Source organism: Mustela nivalis, assembly GCF_964662115.1.
Source record: "Mustela nivalis genome assembly, chromosome: 11".
Classification (NCBI taxonomy): Eukaryota; Metazoa; Chordata; class Mammalia; order Carnivora; family Mustelidae; genus Mustela; species Mustela nivalis.
Genome location: NC_139030.1, coordinates 58,797,736 through 58,818,694, shown reverse-complemented (window position 1 = coordinate 58,818,694; position 20,959 = coordinate 58,797,736). Strand labels below are relative to the sequence as shown.

The following is a 20,959-nucleotide window of genomic DNA, read 5'->3' as shown; positions in this document are numbered from 1 at the left end:
CTGAGATCATGACCTGAGCCGAAGGCAGCGGCTTAACCCACTGAGCCACCCAGGCGCCCTGTTTTTTTTTTTTTAATTTTTAAAAATTTTAATTAACATATAATGTATTATTAGCCCCAGGGGTACAGGTCTGCGAATCGCCAGGTTTACACACTTCACAGCACTCACTGTAGCACATAGCACATAGCACCTCCCCAATGTCCATAACCCCACCACCTTCTCCCTCCCTCACTCCCTCCGGCAACCCTCAGTTTGTTTTGTGAGATTAAGAGTCTCTTATGGTTTGTCTCTCTCCCCATCCCATCTGGTTTCATTTGTTCTTTTCCGACCCCCCAAACCCCCCATGTTGCATCTCCACTTCCTCATATCAGGGAGCTCATATGAAAGTTGTCTTTCTCCTGTTGACTTATTTCACTAAGCCTAATACCATCTGGTTCCACAAATGGCAAGTTGTCACAAATGGCAAGATTTTATTTCTTTTGATGGCTGCATAGTGTTCCATTGTGTATATATACCACATCTCCTTTATCCATTCACCTGTTGATGGACATCGAGGTTCTTTCCATAGTTTGGCTATTATGGACATTGCTGCTATAAACATTTGGGTGCACGTGTCCCTTTGGATAACTACATTTGTATCTTTAGGGTAAATACCCAGTAGTGTGATTGCTGGGTCATGGGGTAGCTCTATTTTCAACGTTTTGAGGAACCTCCATGCTGTTTTCCAGAGTGGCTATACCAGCTTGCATTCCCACCAACAGTGTGGGAAGGTTCTTCTTTCTCTGCATCCTTGCCAGCATCTGTCATTTCCTGACTTGTTAATTTTAGCCATTCTGACTGGTGTGAGGTGGTATCTCATGGTGGTTTTCACCTGTTTTTTTCTTCCCTAGAATTAGTCTGAATTTCCCTAGACCTTATCTGTGTTGGAGTGTGGAGGAGGTTATACCCAGTGGTGACAACTCCGATTGCACTGAGTTACTATCCTTCTCTCCCTGCACAAGGCCCCAGTCAGTCGTAAAACTGTTTCTAGAAGTTTCTGGAAGCTTCCAGAGAGCAGACCAGAGAAGTTCCTGCTGAGGCAGCTGAGGCACTTCGCCGGGTGCCTTGCCTCTCATCAGCTCCTAGTATACCCAGGCATGTGGGGTAGGGAAGCCTTGGGCTGCCTCTATCCATCTGTGGAGTGGAGCCATCTCAAGCAGCATTTTAGGTGTTTTTTTTTTTTAAAGATTTTATTTATTTATTTGATAGAGAACACAAGTAGGCAGAGAGGCAGGCAGAGAGAGAGAGAAGCAGGCTCTTCACTGAGCAGAGATCCCGATGCGGGGCTCGATCCCAGGACCCTGGGATCATGACCTGGGCCGAAGGCAGAGGCTTTAACCCGCTGAGCCACCCATGTGCCCCAGCATTTTAGGTTTTTGTTTGCAGTCTCTTCCCTGCTTCTTGTGGGAGAAATTCAAATGACGGACAACACATTGTGCTTGAAATTACCCTCCCTTTGGGTCGAGGCTTCTGACTGGGTCAGTTCATTTTCTGGCTCCTCCTTCCCTCAAAGTGACTGTTCCCAAGAAGCTCTCACCGCTCACAGATAGGGTTGTGGGTAGTCCCATCAGCTTACCTGCCCTGCCTCAGCTCAGCACAGGACAAAGCAGCAGGGAGGCAGGATAGCCCCCTTTCTCAGTTCCAAGCATGTGTCTCTTCCTCCCTGCAACACTGGCCTTTTGGGATACAGGCAGGAGAAGGGTCAGACGTTGGAAGCTCTCAGTATCATGCCCTTTAAAAATCCCACCTGTCATTTGATAGTTTGCCACAGTTCACCATTTGGGAATTGACTATTTATGACATTTGCTTTAGTGATAAAGCTCCCCTCCCCCAAAGAAAATCCTCTTACTTATCCTTTTTATTGTTCCCCTCTTTGTATGAACATTTCCCATTGTAAAATGAAAATTCCAGACCAGATAAAATTGACAGGAACCTTGTCTGAGAAAGTTCAAGATGCTAAAAACAAAAAACAAACAAACAAAAACCTCTAAAATGATTGATAATTCAAAGTGTCACTTTTCCTCTCCAGATGTTGTGAAAAATGTAAGACTGCATTAAATGCATTAAGTAGCCTCAGGTGTTCTGTGTCCCAAATATTGCTTTTATATATATAATTATTTTTAACTGAAACACTCTGAAATGAAAAGTAACCCCTGCCCTTCTGTCTTTCACTGCCTGGAGATAAAGCCCAGTTTGGTTTATTTCTGCCATCCCTTTTAAAAAATATTCCTTATATGGCAGTTTCTAAGCAGCCGAATAGTCAGCTATGTGATTAAAATGTTAAAAAGAGCAGGAAAACTGACCGCTGGGAAAAGTATATTTGGAGTTTTACATAAAGGCTGTGGACTGAATGGGGAGAAGGCCTGCCTTGGAGGCTGTAGACTGACGTGATTCAGGGCGGTTCACCGATCCCCCTCCCAGACACACACAGGCTGTTCTGTACAGTGGAAAGAGCTGGCAGGAGCTCTTCTCGTGCAAGCTGCATGCCGGGAACCTGTTTAACCTCTTTGGGACACCTTCTGTGTCTGTCTATCTTTGGAGCCCTTCATCTTTAAAGTTGAGGGCCCTTCCCCTGTATCAAATAGTAGAGAATGTGGGTGAGCGGTGGGGGAGACTGGATGAGGTAAAGAATCTGGAGTTGCTGTGAAATGGGTTATGATCGGGGCACCTGGGTGGCTCAGTGGGTTAAAGCCTCTGCCTTCAGCTCGGGTCATGATCTCAGGGTCCTGGGATTGAGCCCCGCATCGGGCTCTCTGCTCAGTGGGGAGCCTGCTTCTCCTTCCCTCTCTGCCTGCCTCTCTGCCTACTTGTGATCTCTCTCTCTGTCAAATAAATTTTTAAAAAATGGGTTATGATCAAGAATGAGTTCCATTTGGGGGCACCTGGGTGGCTCATTCGGTTAAGCGACTGCCTTTGGATCAGGTCATGATCCCAGGGTCCTGGGATCGAACCCCACATGGGGCTCCCTGCTCAGTGGAGAACCTGCTTCTCTCTCTCTCTCCTTCTGCCTACCTGTGCTCACTCGCTCGCGCGCTCTCTCTCTCTGTCAAATAAATAAATAAAATCTTAAAAAAAAAAAAAAAAGAATGAGTTCCATTTGACTGAGAATAATCCTCATTTATCTAAAACCTGGTAAACTGGACAAGTTGGTGCTCCAGCCACACAACCCTAGGTCCTTCTCAGACCTGATGAAAAGAAGGGTGGTCTTCTTTAGGGGCCCTTCCCATGGTGGCTCTGTTGCCCTACTTGATGCCTTTGCTACTAAAGTGTGGCTGTGGTCCCAGCCTTATATACCTAGTAAGGATATCAGAATCTTCATTTTTATAGGACTCCCCCACCCCCCACCCAGGTGATCTCTATACACAGTAGAACTTGAAAAGTGCTTTATACCAGTGTTATGGGTGAGCTGCCCAGGAGTGATTGGGAAGTGAGGCCATCGTGCCCGGGAAACATGTTGGCCTTTACCTGAGCTGAATTTCTCACAACTTTTTTTTTTTTTTTTTTTTTTTTAATTTTGAGTAATCTCTATACCTGCCATGGGGCTTGAACTTAGAACCCTGAGATTCAGAGTTGCATGCTCTCTGGACTGAGCCAACCAGGTTCCCCTTGCTGATGTTCAAGCTAATACCTGATGGTCATATATAGTTTTTAAGGAATGCTTGCCTTAAAACACAGTAGCCAGCAGGGGCACCTTGGGTGGCTCAGTCCGTTGAGTGTCTAACTCCTGATTTTGGCTCAGGTCATGATCTTAGGCTTGTGAGATTGTGCTGGCCATGGAGCCTGCATGGTTGTCTCTCTCTTTCTGCCCCCCCCCCCACCTTAAAAAAAAAAACCAACTAGTGGCAAACATACCATGTTTTCTGCATAATTATTATGTAGTATTATATTTTGGTTATTTTGTGGGGATTAACCTGATAGGGAAGGGGGGAGATTATTTTACTTTAAGATAGCTTATGCTTGGGAACATTGAACATTCTGTTTTATTTTAAAAAAATTTTTTTTTAGATTTTTATTTTTTTATTTGACAGGCAGAAATCACCAGTAGGCAGAGAGGCAGGCAGAGAGAGGAAGAAGTGGGCTCCCAGCTGAGCAGAGAGCCCGATGTGGGGCTCGATCCCAGGACCCTGGCATCATGACCCGAACCGAAGGCAGAGAGAGGCTTTAACCCACTGAGCCATACAGGCGCCCCTGAACATTTTATTTTAAACAAAAAGCTGTGTCTAGAAAGGTGCTGGGCAGTAGTATCCCCTGAGTAAGAGGGTGGCGGGGTGATGGAATTCTCAGTTTGGGTCCCTGTTGACATGGCAGCCACTTTGTTTTAGGGGAGTTTGTTTCAGGTGTAGAAATCAGTGTCACTGTGGTTTAATAGCAGCTCAGGTGTAAGATGGGTGCCTGGAGGTCACATGGCTCCTGCCAGCGTGGCCTTTCTTCTCCTTGTCCTTCAGTCAGTCTGCTCAGCGGCTCACCACAGGGACCCTAGGTGCCCTTTGTGATGGTCGTCCTTTGGGTAGTGGAAGCAATAACTCCTCATTCTGGCGGGGGTTCCTCCTGTTTTCTCGGATCCCTCACAGCGCTCTTCTTGTCCAGTGGCTGCTTTTCAGGGTAGGGTCTTCCTCGACTGTCTGATCCTAGTTCGTATCTGAAGAGCAAAGAGGCTGATTGAAAGTGCTGGCTACGTGTTGAGGACAGGCTTTGTGATACCGTGGTTGGTTGGGGATGTGCCATTTCTTTGAGGGGATGTGCCCAACTCTCACTTACTGGTCTTTTCTCTTGGTGACTTTCCCCAGAGCGGAATCCTCTGATGTCTTCTGCCCTGGTGTGCGAGATTGCTGTCGCTGGTCTCACAGCTCGGGGTGGGGGGCATTGGGGACCCACCCCAATGGCCCACCAGTCTACATGTGGAATTTTTCTTAATCCCAGTTTTTTAGTTTAGCACTTAAGAGTTTAGCTCTTGAGTCTCTGTGCTCTTGGCATTAGGCCTTTCCAGGATGAGAGGGAATGCTTCCTGGTTCTGAGGGTCTGACTCTCCCTTAAATAGATTCTCAAGCCCTGATCCTGCGTGGCCCCATCCATGCCCCTGTCTTCAGAAGTGCCTCCCATCTCTGAGGCTGAGCTGTCCCATCCCCTACCCTAGAGCCGACCTTTTCTAGCCCACTCAATTCACTGCTCCTTGGCAAACTGTTTCCCACTCTCAGAAGTTTGGTTTCTTGCCTGCGGTGTTCTCCGCTCCCCATCAGTCTCTCTCAGATCCCTTTACTGCAACTCTAATCATGTTTTGGAAAGGAGTAAAGGCAAACTAGTGTTCATCTGGTTATTTAATGGAAAGTGTGCAAGGAGTCTCTAATGAGCGATAGAGAGGAGGAAGGAACAAAACCTCTATAGTTATAAATTTTTCTTGTTTTATAGCATTTGAGGTTCAGCTGTTTGTGGAAAGCATTTTATTTTATTTTATTTTATTTTATTTTTAAAGATTTTATTTATTTATTTGAGAGACAGAGATCACAAGTAGGCAGAGAGGCAGGCAGAGTGAGAGGAGGAAGCAGGCTCTCTGCTCAGCAGAGAGCCCGATGCGGGGCTCGATCCCAGGATCCTGGGATCATGACCTGAGCCAAAGGCAGAGGCTTTAACCCACTGAGCCACCCAGGCGCCCCTGTGGAAAGCATTTTAAATAAGAGGATCATATTGGAGAGCCATTGCTTGCACCAGCATGCCTTGTTTTATGGAGGTTTGTTCTATCACATTTCCTAGATGTTGCAGTTTTGAGATTGAAGATTTGTGGCAGCCCTGTGTCCAGCAAGTCTTTTGGCACCATTTTTCCTACTGCATTGGCTCACTTCATGTCTTTGTGTCACATGTTGATAATTCTTGCAATATGTCAGACTTTTTCATTACTATGTCTGTTACTGTGACCTGTGGTCAGTGATCTTTGTTACTATTGTAATTGTTTTGGGGGTACCATGAACTGTGCCCGTATAAGATGGCACACTTAATTGATCAGTGTTGGGTATATTCTGGCTGGGTTCCATCAAATGGCCATTCTCCTGTCTCTTCCCTCTCTCCTTGGGCCTTGGTGTTGCCTGAGACACAACAGTATTGAAATTAGGTCACTGAATAACCGTACAATGTCCTCTAAGTGTTCAAGTGAAAGGAAGAGTCCCATATCTCTTACTTTAAATCAAAAGCTAAAAATGATTAAGCTTAGTTAGGCTGAAAGCCTGGCCTCTTGCCCCAAAGAGTTAACTGAGCTGTGAATGCAGAGGAAAAGTTCTTGAAGGAAGTTGAAAGTGCTACTCCAGTTATACCTGAATGATAAAGCAAACACAGCCCCATCGCTGATACCGAGAAAGTTGTAGTGGTCTGGGTCCAAGATCAAACTAGCTGCCACATTTTCTTAAGACAAAAGCTAATCCAGAGTAAGACCTTAATTTTTTTTCAGTTCATGAAGGCTGAGGAGAGATGAGGAGATTATAGAAGAAAAGTTGAATGCTAATAGAGATTGGTTCCTGAAGATGCCATCTAGGACATTCCTAACAAAAGAGAAGTCGATGCCTGGCTTCAAAGCTTTAAAGGGGACAGGCTGTCTCTTGTTACGGACTGATGGAGTTGGTGACTTTAAAGTTGAAATCAGTGCTCATTTGCCATTCTCCAAATCCTAGGATCCCTAGGCATTAATATAAATGTATTCTGCCTATGCTCTATAAATGGAACAACAAAATCTGGATGACAGCACATCTATTTACAACATGGTTTACTGAATATTTTAAGCCCACTGTTGAGACCTACTACTCAGGATAAAATTCCTCGGAAAATGTTACTGCTCTTTGACAACGCACCTGGTCACTCGAGCTCTGGTGGAGATGTCTCAGGAGCTTAATATTTTTGCGCTGTTTAACACAGCGTCCATTCTTCAGCCCATGGTTCAAGAGATAATTGCAACTTTCAGGTGTTATTTAAGCAATATATTTTGTAAGACTGTAGCTGCCCCAGATAGTGATTCCTCTGATGGATCTGGACAAAGTTAAACTGAAAAGCTTCTGGAGAGGATTTACCATTCCAGATGCCCCAAGTATATTCATGATTCATGGGAAGTGGTCAACATATCGACATTAACAGGAGTTCGGAAGATGATTCCAGCCCTCATGGAGAACTCTCCGCGTTCAGGACTTCAGTGGAGGAAGTAACTGCAGATCGGGTAGAAGTAGCAAGAGAGCTTGAACTGGAAGTAGAGCCTGAAGATGGGACTGGACTGCTGCAGTCTCATGATTAAACTTTAATGGATGATGGACTGTTGCTTCTTACAGATAAACAAATAAGTTTCTTGAGATGGAATCTACTCTTGGTGAAGGTACCGTAAAGATTGTTAAAATGACAACAAAGGATTTTAGAATATTGTATAAACTTAGTTGATAATGTAGTAGTTGGATTTAAGAGGTTCACCTCTAGTTATGAAAGAAGTTCTGTGGGTAAAAATGCTGTTAAACAGCATCACATGCGACAGAGAAGTCATTCATGAAAGCACCAATTGATGTGGCAGACTTCACTGGATTCTTACTTTAAGAAATGGCCACAGCCACCACCGTAATCAGTCAGAGCCAACAACATCAAGGCAAGGCAAGGCAATAAAGTAATTCTTAATTAAGGTATACACATTGATTTTAGATATAATGCTATCGTATATTTAATAGACCACAGTGTAAACATGTCACCTGTCCTGGGAAACAAAAAAATTCATTTGACTCACTTTATTGCAGTATCTCCAATATTTAAAGTATGCCTGTAACCACTGTAGAATATCTCAATTCTTAGTAAAAGGGATGATCAGAGACAAATATGAATAAAATATTTGTTGACTATCCCAACATATCCTATCCCAAGGATATATGGGGTAGGTAGATTGGAGCCTGTAAATAGATCTCCTGCTTAGATTTGCTGTTACTATACCCTGAAGAGTTAAGGGGAGCAGAAATTTACAGGTGTCTCTTGAGCACCCCTCAACCTTTGATTTGTCATCCCTCAACCATTGAGGGGTGGTTGCTCTTTGGGACAATTTGAATCATTGGGTGGTAATAATAAAGGGCTTTACCTCCCCAGAGTCCTTTAAGTGGAAGATAGCAGATGGTAGGGGAAAAGATCCCTGTGATCTCTTGTACCACAGAGAATAGGTCAGGAACCAAAAGTGTAGAAATGTTCTTGTGCTTGTCCTGATTCCATTTTTTCCTGCCCTGTTAGAGCCCTTCTTCCTAGTGTGTGGCTCCCCCATAGCAAATATGTTAAATTTTCCTTTATGCCTCCCCCAGTCTTCTCTCCATGAATATTTATATAGGGTATGTGTAGATTTTAGATAAAATCTGAGTAATGCTTTGTATTCTGCTGCAGAGCCTACATCCTCCTTTCATATTGTGAACATGTTCTCCCTCTTCCCCGTAACCATTCCAATTTAACCTTTGAAAAATTCCCTTTCGGACAGGGTTAAGTAAATTATGGAGACGGTCATGCGATTAAATATTGTTAGCCATTTAAAAACCATGATTTGTCGAGTTTGAGGCACCATCCCTATTTGTCAAGCACCAGACGCTGCTTTGATAATGTCACCTGTTTTCATGTGTTGTCCGTTGTAGGCGCTGGGAACTGGGATATTGTTAGACTGATGTAGATGCTTATGCGGGAAGCCTTTAGATGGCAGCATCTCTCACCACAAACCACAGTCTGAACAGAACTCCTTGGAGGCATATAGTGTTTCATGCCCAAGGACGCTCAGGACCTGCCTGATTCACAGAACCAGTGTGTGGTGATGGAGCCGAGGCCCCGGAGGGTCGGCTGAGCAGGAGGGCGGGCTGTGGACCCCTGGCTGCCTCTCTTCCCACCAGCTTTTCCCTCACTGCTGTGGAACATGCCCTGCCTCTGTGGCCCTGTAAAAGCGTACTTTAAGTATAAGGCAGCCAAGGAAAATGAAAGTCGAGTGGGTGATTCTGGGCCAAGTGTAATGTGATGCTTGAAAGGAACAGACAGGATGGGCAACCTTTTCTTTTTTTATGCGGCTTCATTTAGATGTAATTCACATGTCCTACAAAGCACGCATTTAATGTGTACACTCTAGCGGTTTTTAGTATATTCCCAAGGTCGTGCAGCCATCACCACTAATTTTATTTTATTTTATTATTATTATTTAAAGATTTAATGTACTTGACAGAGAGACAGTGAGAGTGGGAACACAAGTAGGTGGAGGGGCAGAAGGAAAAGTAGGCTTCCCACTGAGCAGGGAGCCCAACATGGGACTCGATCCCAGGATCCTGGGAAACGACTGGAGCCGAAGGCAGACACTTAATGACTGAGTCACGCAGGTGCCCCCACCACTAATTTTAGGACATGTTAATCACTCTAAAAAGAAGTCTCCTGCCCTTTAGCCATCACCCCACTAGCTTGCATATCTCAGCCTCTGACAGCCATTCATTATTTCCATACATTTGCTTGTTCCGGATATTCCATACGAATGGATTCCTATAATATGTGGTCTGTGGGGACTGGCTTCCTTCACGTAGCATCGTGTTTTCAGGTTTCATCCTGTTGTAGCATAAATCAGGACTCCATCCCTCTGTGTGGCCTAATACTGTCCCCCTGCATGGACAGATCACATTTTGTAGTCATCAGTTGATGGACATTTGGCTCTCGATATTGCTACCACGAGCACAGGTGTGCAAACTTCTGTGTGAACGTGTGTGAGTAGAGAAGCGGAACTGCTGGGCCATTTAATAACTGTGTGTGTAACCTTTTGAGGAGCTGCCAAACCGTTTCCTGAAGTGGCTGCACCTGTTCATTCCCGCCGGCATGTGAGGGGTCCATTCAGCCTTCCTGAGAATTCCAGATCTTCTGATGATAAGTTGAGGTTGAGGGGAAGGTGAGAAATAGGACCGACGGGCCTCTTGTGTCCCCGAGTCGCACGCCGGATGGGCTGCTGTGCCTTTTTGAAGGCGGCTCTGTCACGTGCCAAGAAAACCGTCGCCTTCCCTGCCTCACACAATCGCAGTGCGTCACCAGGGGGATAAAATTCCGGTGCTCCGTGGCCGCCCGGAGTGTGTTGATGTTTATAATTCTTGCCTCCTGACTTCGGAGATAGCAAGCAACCCAATCGTCTTTGTCCCAGTTAGAGGCAGATTCCAAATAAAAAAACCCTTTGCCAGAAGCTGTCCAGGTTTAAACATGTCAAAATCCCTTCCTTGATGTACACCAAAGACAGCTGTCGCGTCTTCACAGCAAACGCGCGGCTTCTGTTTTTGCCAGAGTTGACATTCTCGAAACTGAGCTTACCCATTTCTGCTCTGGCAGCCAGGCTGGACGTTCCCGCGTCTGTGCTGGAATGACCGTGTGTGTGTTCAAGGGAGGAGAAGGGGCCGGCTCTTCCTTGAGGCATATTTGGGTCCTGGTGAGGACACACACACACACACACTGTACATGCCGAAGCTTTGTTTGCGTCTGGAAAAAATTAGCCACACTCAGATCTTTTCCACCACAGGTCCCGTCAGGAAGCCCAAGTATGTGGAAAGCCCCAGAGTGCCTGGAGATGCAGTTATAATCCCGTTCCGAGAAGTGTCCAAGGCAGCAGAGCCCAGTGAGAATGGTAAGAATATATTTTCAATGATTCCCTTCCCCTCCCCCAGAGGATTTTACATAATGACATTCCATTTCTGAGTGAAACTGGAGTGCCTCTTGTAGGAATGCTTTGCCAAACTGAATGTGTTTGGGAGGACTCCCCCCTGCCCCGGCCAGTTCCAGAGATGTGGTGAGCTAATGTAAATTCTTGGATTTATATACACCGGTAGGAATAGTTGAGTGGGTGCATATGCATTATTTAAGGGTTGAGCCTTATTTCCTCTCAATTTTGACTTCCCTGGCGTGGGGAGATAAGGAAAGCCAGTCGTAGAGGGTTTCCAGCACGCTGCTTTGTTTTGCTTTTTGGTACTCCACCGTTTGGAGAATTCAACAGGCTTTGGCTGAAAACCTGACACTTTCACTGGACAAGTTTCTGATAACTCGCCTTCTTAAAAGCATTTGATAGCTTTTGAAAGCTTTTTGCTTTTTATCTTAATTTTCTTTTTAAGATTTTATATATTTATTTGATAGAGACAGCGAAAGAGGGAACATAAGCAGGGGGAGTGGGAGAGGGAGAAGCCGGCTTCCTGCTGAGCAGGGAGCCCGACGTGGGGCTCCATCCCAAGACCCTGGGACTGTGACCTGAGTCAAAGGCAGACGCTTAGCCAACTGAGCCACCCAGGCACCCCACTTTTTGTTTTTTAAGATCTAAAGTTTTTCTTTAGGGAATGCTGAACTGAGAGTATCCCCCCCCCCCCAAAAAAAAAGCCCAAATTAATTGAAATCTTTTAGTAAAGATATTTTATATCTTTTTTTTCCTAGATCTGGAAATAAGTGTAACAGACATTACAAACTGTAGTATTTCATAGGTATATTAATTGTTCTTATTTTTTAAATCAGTTAGAGGATTTTCTATTTGTTTCTTTCCGTGGTATCAAGGGGTCCCCAGCTCATGATTCTATGATCCTTTAATTTGTATGTTTTGAACTTGTATCCCATTTCCCTGCAGAAACATGTGGTTAGGAATCCTGACTTATGTAGAGAAGCCCATTTTACCTTCAGTGTGGGTACAAGTTTATGTAGTCCTGCTGAAAGAGAAAGCTCATCGATACTTCCCCTTTGGAATACTTAGCATCCTCTTCCTAGCTGTGGGTGGTCAGGGGTTTATGTTCTAACCGCTGTGTTTCTTTCTTTTCTTTTTAAGATTTTATTTACTTATTTGACGGACAGAGATCACAAGTAGGCAGAGAGGCAGGCGGTGGGGGTGGGGGGGGGAAGCAGGCTCTGCATGGAGCAGAGAGCTCGCTCGAAGTGGGGCTTGATCCCAGGACCTTGGGATCATGACCTGAGAGCTGAAGGCAGAGGCTTTAACTCACTGAGCCACTCAGGCGCCCCTAACCACTGTGTTTCTGTGTATACATAGGGTGGAGTGGTACAAAGTAGGACATGGTAGCAAAATGGAGTAAGGAGGGTGGTGGTGAAAATAAACCTAAAAATGAGCTGAAAAGAGGAGTTGGCAGAAGGTAAACCTCAGCAGGGGGCGTTTGGAATTGGTGGGAGAGGAGAGGGGGCCAGGAGCTGGGCGTTGTGGGCAGGGAAGAGGTGCTGTTGCCTGCGTCTTGGCATGAGAAATTGTACCCTTTCCCTTCTGTCCAGGCTCCGAGCTGTTTGGTTTGGGTAAGAGGTTCCCACTGGGATGGTGCTGAGGAGTGCAGGGCGCCAGGTGCATGGTGCTGAAGAGGGGAAAGGCCCCGGCGGTATCTGGCCGTTCTAGAGACTTGAGGACCCTGTTGGTGGTGAATTCATGTGTGAGGGTGTCCATTTTCAGATCTCTTCTCTCTTTTCTATGCTGGGTTTTGAAAGAAAAATAAAGGCTTTGTCCTCTGAAGTGAGTATCAGTAACCAGATTTACCAAGCTCTTTGCCCATTTCAGAATAAACCCCACCTAACCCTCATCCCCACCCTCCGAAGCCTTTGAAGTCCTGGTCATTTATGCCCTTGGTGTTTTGACTGGCCTAGACCGCATGATGTAACCTCCTTGAGGTCCTGTGTAACATTTAGGACTCTCTCTGGAGTAAGAATGGGGGAGAAATTTAGGATTTGTTTTGGGCAAAGAAGAGAGGTTAAACAGAGTTCCCATTGTCAACATTTCTCCTCTTGCCCAAGGTGGAATCAGCTATCTTTCTTGGGGGAGGCATTCTCCTGCTTGGCTGCCGGCTGAACTAATTAAAGTGTCAAGATTGGTCTTGCTAGCATGTCCTGCAGTTTGCACGTGCACTCACTCCTCAGACCCGAGCCCTCAGATTCGGCATTGTCTATCTCCGAGGGGACTGAACTCATGACATATCTGGGCTGTGACTACAGACCAGAAGTTTCCAGAAGTTTGGCCTAGAATAAGAAGTAGGGTGCACTTTGCCTTTCAGTGTTCAGGCAGAGAAAGAGATACGGTTCCTCTTTGTAAGCCTATGGCCTTCTGTGGATCGTCATGATGTTGGTGGAAGCCCCCGCAGTTATCCACTGGTTCAAGAGAAAGTGGTTGCTTGACACAATTCAGCTCGGCAATTAGAAAGGGATGGTGTGTTTTGTAATCCCCGTGGAATCTTTTACATTTCAATAGGGTTAATTAAATCTGCCGTATTAAAGTGTAAATTTTATATCCAGGTCAGTGAACCTAAAGGAGAGGCTGGAGCAGAATACAACTAATTGAGTTTGGGTATTAATCCAAGCACACACTAATGTATGGTAGACAGACCTACTCTCTAGGGTTGACTATCCAGCATTATCACTTCAGTTTTGACTTAAAATTTGGACTTATGCTTTTCATATTTTCTTTGGGAATTTTGTTTTCTATCCTTAAGATGTTTTTCTGGATGCTCTCAATAACAGCATTTCAGTATTCTCCAGACTAACAAACTATTGAAAACAGCTCTTTGTGAAATGCTTTCAGAATTTCCCATAGGCTCACGAAATATCGAGTTACTCCTAAATGTCTGAAATACCCTTCCCGGACTAAGCTGCCTCATTTTATGGTTTAGCACCATAAATTCTTGATTCTTAGCTATTTGAAATTTAAATCAAAGTAAAGCAGAACCATAGAGCACTTTGAATTTGTTCATTAATCTATAAGTAATTTTATTTATGTGAATTTGCATATCTTAGCCATCTGGAAAGTGGGTTGTAGGATACGGGCAGATGAATATCTTTATTATATGCAAAGAATCAATCTGTTAAAGTTTACATTTACCTGGGAACATTTTTAGAGAAATATATTCTATTTTATTTAATATTCTAAAATGTTTTGGAAAAATAGCATTTTTCTACTCTGGAGAAAAAAAAAAAAGAGTGACTTAATCAGTTCCTCAAAATACAGTCCCCCTTTTTCTGTCAAATAGTTCTAATAACCAGTGTGTCATACAGAATATGTTTTCACGAATGAGCTTCCTATTGCTAAACCAACATATTGTTTGGGGGAGAATGTCATTTGCCTACAAGACAATACCTCTGCCTTTAGGGAAAATTTTTAAAAAAACAACATAAATTAGAGAGGATTATTAAATTGCAGTAGGATTCACAGCTATATTTCTTTGAGTTAGGGGCAACCATAATCCATTTAAGTTTCCTTCCATCTGTCATTAGCTACTTGAGCAAGCTTCGATGGGGAGGGGTGAGAAAGTTTTAGTCTAGTGAGTCATTGCTTGGTGAAGATCAATCTCAAAATATGATGAAACTTTTCTTCTGGCATTCTGTTAGCAAGTAAAAACTAACAATATGAAACAGCAGAATAATGACATGCAAAGCTATCTTGGGAGGAGTGTCATTTTTTAGATATGTTTAAGTAAATACTGACACCTTATGTTTTTGGTTATTATTTCAGACATTCAGCTTCTTAGAATGGTGATATGCCATTTGACTAATAATTGATTAAGGTGTTAGTTAGATGAGAGTTCAGAAAGGGGATGTGCCTGGTATGTGTGCCATGGAAAAGTGGCCAGAGGTAGGGTATCCATTCATTAATATTAATTCTGATGCTGTGAAACATGCTATATTAGGTGCTATTTGAGATGTGTTATCAAGCATAGGTTCTTTCTCCATAGAGCCTTAGAGTCTGATTGGGGATTAAAGACCTGTCTACATGCAGTGACTGTAATACAAGGGGGAAAAGTACTGTTGACTAATCCAAACTGGGTGCCAGTGGAGGAGCTGAGCTGGGAAGGATTTTTTATTTTTTTTTTTTAAGATTTTATTTATTTGTTTGACGGACAGAGATCACAAGTAGGCAGAGAGGCAGGCAGAGAGAGAGGAAGGGAAGCAGGCTCCCCATTGAGCAGAGAGTCTGATGCGGTGCTCGATCCTAGGACCTTGGGATCTAGATCATGAGATCATGACATGAGCCGAAGGCAGAGGCTTAACCCACTGAGCCACCCAGGTGCCCCAGGATTTGATTACTTTAAGATTGACCTGACAATAGAGTATAGGATACAGTGGGGCAGGAAAGAGACTAGGGTCAGGAAGATGGTGAGGAAGAGATTTCATTAGTTTGATAAGACAGAGTAAGGTCTCAAATTAGAACAGGATTGGGAAAGAAGAGGTGGGGAATAGGAAGATTGTGGAGAAATTGAATGGGCCTGGAAGCCAGAAGAGAGAAAGCTGATGACTTCAAGGCTTTGAAACAATATTCAGATGGACTGAAAGAGGGAACCATCCATTTCGGTTTGAGTTGTTTCAGGTATATTTTGCTTGAGATATAAGTGGAACATCTCGGCACAAATGCCCGCTGAACAGTGGAAAATCAAACTGGGTCTCAAAAATTCTGGGTATGGACTTTTGTTTAGAGGGAATGTGATGAAATGAGGGTGTGTCAGACTAGGGAAAGGGTCATTGGGAGAAGAGAACTGAGAATGGGTAGAAGAAGAACCCATAAGACCATACAGTAAATCCTGGAAACTAAGGATTTCCTCTCTGAGTGTCTGATGTGAGAGTTGCCACTTTCCTCTTTGTAGGACAGTGTATTTCCAAGGTCAAAAATTACAGGAAAATCAAAAGAGGAGATCAGCCTTTTAAAAAGACAAAACTACCGTGCCTACCAGGTCTGGTTCAGGAGGCTAGTGAAGGTGAATGACTTTAAGTTGTAGGTAGGCGAAAGGGAAATGGAATTGGTGGGGATAGACCATTGCCTTTTACCCCAAGATTTTGAGCAGGTAAGGGGAGATGAGAGATCAGTTAATAGGTTGAGAGGTGTATGCAGCAATCATTTTTTATTGATTTTAAAGAAAAGGGACAATTTAGTACAATTGAAGACTTAAAGCAGAGATTCTCAAAATGTAGGCTGCAGACTTCTAGGCATCCCCAAGCCCTTCACGGAGGTCTGTGAGGTCAAAACCTTTTTGTAATGATATTAGGATGATATTTTCATATCTCTTGCATTGACATTTGCACTGATGGTGCAAAAGCAATTGCTAGTAAGACTTCTGATGCGTTGGTGCACGTTAAGGTAGGGGCACCTGCTGTTCTAGAGCCAGATGTAATATCTTCCACCACCATGCATTAGCATTGAAAATAACTCAGTAACGTCCCTGACAAAGCCCTGGAAATAAGGTTATTAAATCTTGTCCCTAGATTGATCATCTTAATAGTGTGTGTGATGAAACGGGAAGTCTCCATAAAGCACTTCTACTGCATGCTGAAGTATGATGATGGTCTCAAAGGAAACCACTTGTGTGACTGTTGGAATTGCCAGTTTTGTAGTGGAACACCATTTTTACTTGAAAGAATGACTGGCAAACCATGGTTATTCAGAATTGGGTATTAGGCACACATTTTCTCAGAAAGGAGCAAAATGAGCATGTCATTTCAATTAAAAAACACTGAGAGGGATTCCTTGCTAATGATAAAATCTGACCTTTCAAGTGAAAAATTAAGTTTTGAGAATTTCTTTCTGTCACCTTGAGCTTGATGGCTTCTCAGGACCTTTCATTTGAGATGCAGTGATATTAATGTGATATTTTGGTCTTCTATAATAAAATGTGTCAGCTCTTATAAGATAGAGCTGCAAAACTAGTATTTTCCAAATGACTCAATGCAGGATGTTAAAAAATCCTGCATGGGTAAAAATCCATTTGACTCTTAGACTGTTGACTTTTTGCTGTGACCCAGTACAAAAAGTGTATTCATACAGATTCAAAGTCAACAGTAGAACTAACCTTTAAGAAATTGCTACTTGTCAAGTTTTGGTGTGGTATCAAAGAAGAATATCTGTAATTAATTGAGAAGGCTCCTCCCTTTCCCAGCTACATATCTCTGAGGCCACCGTTCTTCACATGCTTTAACCAAAAGAATGTATCACAACAGATTAAATGCAGAAGCAGACACGAGAATCTAGCTGTCTTCTACTAATCAGACATTAAAAAGAATTTGGAGAAGTGTAAAACAATGCTATTCTTAACCTTTTAAACTGAAAATATTTTGTGGGGTATCTGGCTGGCTGGGTTGGTAGAGATGTAACTCTTAATCTCAGGGTTCTAAGTTCAAGCCCCATGTTGGGTGTAAAGATTACTTAAAAATAAAATCTTTGAAAAAATATTTTTTTCTTAAAAATGTTTAACTTGTAGGTTTTGTGAACTTATGATGAATTGATGTAGATTTAAAATGATTCTTTTAATTTCTTTAAAAAATTTTTTTAAATTAAAAAATAAATTTTTTTTAAAGGCTTTTATTTATTTGACAGAGACCACGAGAGAGCAAACACAAGCACAGGGAGTGGGAGAGGGAGAAGCAGGCTCCCCACAGAGCAGGGAGCCCGATGCAGGGCTCAATCCCAGGACCATGGAACCATGACCTGAGCCAAAGGCTGACGCCCAACCAACTGAGCCACCCAGGCGCCCCTTACTTTTAATTTCTAACATAAGTATCAATGGCTCACCTATACCAAAGGTCTTTGTAGTCCCCAATTTTTAAGAGTAAACCTGAGACAAAAAGTTTGAGAACCACTGGCTTTGAGGAAGGAAAAGAAGACAGAAAATAAAAAGAGATGAGAAAATTGGTCCAGAGTCTGATAATTATCTAGACTTGAGGGGATGAGGACTTGATAAATGGCAGTATGACTAGAAAGAAAGAGACTAATTCAGGAACATTTTGAAAGAGGAAATGGTAAGCTTTGATAACAGTTTCAGTACAGGGTGTATGGGATGGAGAGCTTAAAGATAAATTGTGTGATAAGTATATTTTTTTATTCAGGACTAGAAACCAATTAAGGGCAGTCAGTCCATGGGTAGGTACTCCTCTATAAATACTATTTTTGAAAATTCAAGGAGGAGGGAAGGTGGCTTAGGAGAAGGAGCAGTCGGGAAGAAACAGGGTGTACATAGAAGGCAAGGAGGGCAAGAAGTTTAGCAAGAAGCAGATCATGGACATTTAGAAGCAGAGGGTGGGACTTAACATCCACTAAGGCGATGTCTCATTTAACAGGCTCCGTTCAGAAGTACTATCTTGCAAACGGATATTAAGTCAGTTGCTCAGGGTCACATGGTAGTAAATGGCTGAACGTTGTCAGTGGTGTCCAAACTCATAGAGTTTGAGGAGGAGGAGAGAAGGGAAAGGGCGTGTCTTGATAGAATGATCTTTGGTCATCCCCAGGAACCTCCACGATTTTAACATAGTCCGACTTTAAGAAGAAAGAATGATGAGTTAAGAAATGAAAGCAATTAGTGTGGGCCAAGTAGGAACAGTTTGATAATTAGAAAAAGGAAATTTTGTGTTGTCTTCAAGGAATAATGAGGTTCAGAAAAAGTTACTTAAGGCAGAAAAGTCATCAACAAAAAAACCTATTTTTTTTAGCTAAGAGAAATTGAATATAGATAGAAATCTGAGAAACCAGAAAATGAAATAATAGTGAGAAAGTGGACTCTTGCTGTTAGAGTTGGTGGAAATAATGACCAACTTTGATACTGCATCTTATCTCAAAGATGCTTGGTATATAAATTATTTTCTCACTTTTTTTTTTTTTGGTAAGCTCACAAACTTTAAGAAGTGGCTATGGTCACTTCCCTCATGAGGAGCTTGAGGGTTAAAGAGGGTCACACAGTAAGTGGTCCAGAATAGCTTTGGTAGGGAGAAGAAGACCTTTCTTCTGAGGCTGAAGGGAAGGATGGGGGGGATGATTATAAGAGGCACGAATGGCTTTGACGTTATGGGGTGGTAACTGGGGAGTTACCGGTCAGTGTAGGGACTGTACTTGAGGGTTGATGCCACAAATCCAAGTGTGATTAGTTAAAAAAGAGACAGGAAGTGACCCAAGAAATTCCCTTTGCCTTTTTCCACTTGATTATTCCATTATGGTGTGATAGTGAGGATTCTATGAAAACATCATGGGGAAGGAATCACTCTCCACTTGTCTAATGGATTCCCAGGAACTGTGAGGCCAATTATTCTCTCAACTCCAAATACAGCCATCATAAATTCTTTGGATATTGGAATTTGTGAGATGTAAAGTGTTGCTAAGATGTGATGTCCTTATCTCCAGTTCGTATCCTAACGGTGGTTTGGGTAATACCTATTATTGGTGAGTGTTTTAATATTAGCTACATGAATGAAAATACTTTCCATTTAGAGTGTCCCACTGGATTTTCATTTTGGAGTATGAATGTGTTCTAAGGAAATCTTATCTGACTGTTCAAATCTTAGAATTGTTGATTGGCTGTGGAAGTAGAAATGTATTTTAATTTCACAGTCCAGTGTATCAGTGTGAGTTTGTAGGCAACTCATCTCTCCCAAAATGGCACTGTCACTCTTCACCCAGGGGTCCTTCTGCCAGAATGGAAAGTTCAGAAAGAGAAATCTGTACGTTAGGGAGGGGAAATTGTGGACAGCTTAACGTGGATTAAGGGATTCAAACTGAAGGAGGCTTCTGAAGGGAAGGTCACTGGAATGACATTTGAGAACAAAGAGAAAAATATGAAAAGACAGTTGGGAAGCTTTTGGACAAAATGAAATTGCGGTGACTTACTAGTTGCTAAACCTGAAATGAAGGATGTCTATTCACGCATCCTGAACCCAGGTAAAGTTGGGGAACTTTGGTGGCAACGAGTGCAGACTGAATGGTTAAGAGGACAAGTTGGCTGTGAGCTTGGAGGGGTGTCCTGTCAATTCAGACATTGAACCTGGGAATTGCCACAGCTCCCAGCTTGTCTGAAGGGGGGAGGTTTGGATGAGAAGTCAGCTGTCTTTGCATCAGTATATGCTTTGGGGGTGCCTGGGTGGCTCAGTGCATTAAGCCTCTGCTTTTGGTTCAGGTCATGGTCTCAGGGTCTTGGGATCAAGTCCCGCATCGGGCTCTCTGCTCAGCAGGGCGCCTGCTTCACCTTCTCTCCCTGTCTGCCTCTCTGCCTACTTGTGATCACTCTGTCGAATAAAAAAATAAAATCTGTAAAATATATATATGTATACATATTTTATATATATATATACACACATATATATGTGTATATATATATATGTTTTCATGAAAACCTTGGCAATTTGGGGTGTCTGTCTATGGACACAGTGTGGAGGCAGCAGTGGCGCCCTAGGGGGCACCCCATTCCCCAGGACCTGTGTGGGATGCAGGGTCTCAGAGTGAGCCCCGTGTGAGCGACAGGCTGTGCCCTCGTTTGTCGTCAGGGTAAATTCTGTGGCAGCCAAGCCCGTGCAGCTGTTCTGTGTGCTTCCACAGCAGCTGCCAACTGGGAGTCGTTTCTGGTGCTTTCCCTGGAATTTCAGGTTGAACCAGAAGCTAGACAGGCGCACATTCACAGTTGGGGAGCAGTATAGAGATTGTTTAGAAAGGAAACGGGGGTGTGGAGTAGAGAAACTGCGGAGTTCCACCCCCTTCTCCACTTCTTCCCCTTGCCATCTGCATCCTGTTCTCCCGCTCTGGTCCGGCTGCCACCTGAGATAAAAGGGCCGTCCCGCCTGAGCCTTGGGGCGAGGGAGGGTGGGACTGCCTGTTCCAAAGTGGTTCAGCCCTTGGGTGTGCCTGGGTTTTGCTGATTTGGTTTGGTTCCTGCCTGCTTTTCCCAAATGCCCAAGTACCCTGGGAATCAAAATATGGTTGGAAATCTCTGGTGGGAAGGGATCCTTTGTAGAGTGGTCTTCTGGGTGTGGTTGACCTGCCCCAGGGTGCTCTCTTACCCCTTTTGGCTTGGGGCCATGGCCCCTTCCTGGCAGGAGTTTAACACAAATGATCCAGAAACATCCAGGTTCTCTTAACCCAGAACAATCAATCCCGTGGTTATTTTACCCTTGCAGTTTTCTGGAGCAGCTAAAAAAAAAAAAAAAAAAAAAAAAAAAAACACCATCC

At 43.5% G+C, this 20,959-nt stretch overlaps 1 protein-coding gene across 15 annotated transcripts in view; it reads left to right on the top strand.

Moving 5' to 3' along the window:
* TANC1 (tetratricopeptide repeat, ankyrin repeat and coiled-coil containing 1) overlaps positions 1 to 20,959 on the top strand; it is a 237,371-nt gene that overhangs the window by 136,293 nt on the left and 80,119 nt on the right. For all 15 annotated transcript variants that reach the window (XM_082691341.1, XM_082691340.1, XM_082691349.1 and 12 more), the window contains exon 4: positions 10,550 to 10,654. In XM_082691341.1, the coding sequence (XP_082547467.1) occupies positions 10,550 to 10,654 (105 nt within the window). The remainder of the gene's footprint in view (positions 1 to 10,549; positions 10,655 to 20,959) is intronic.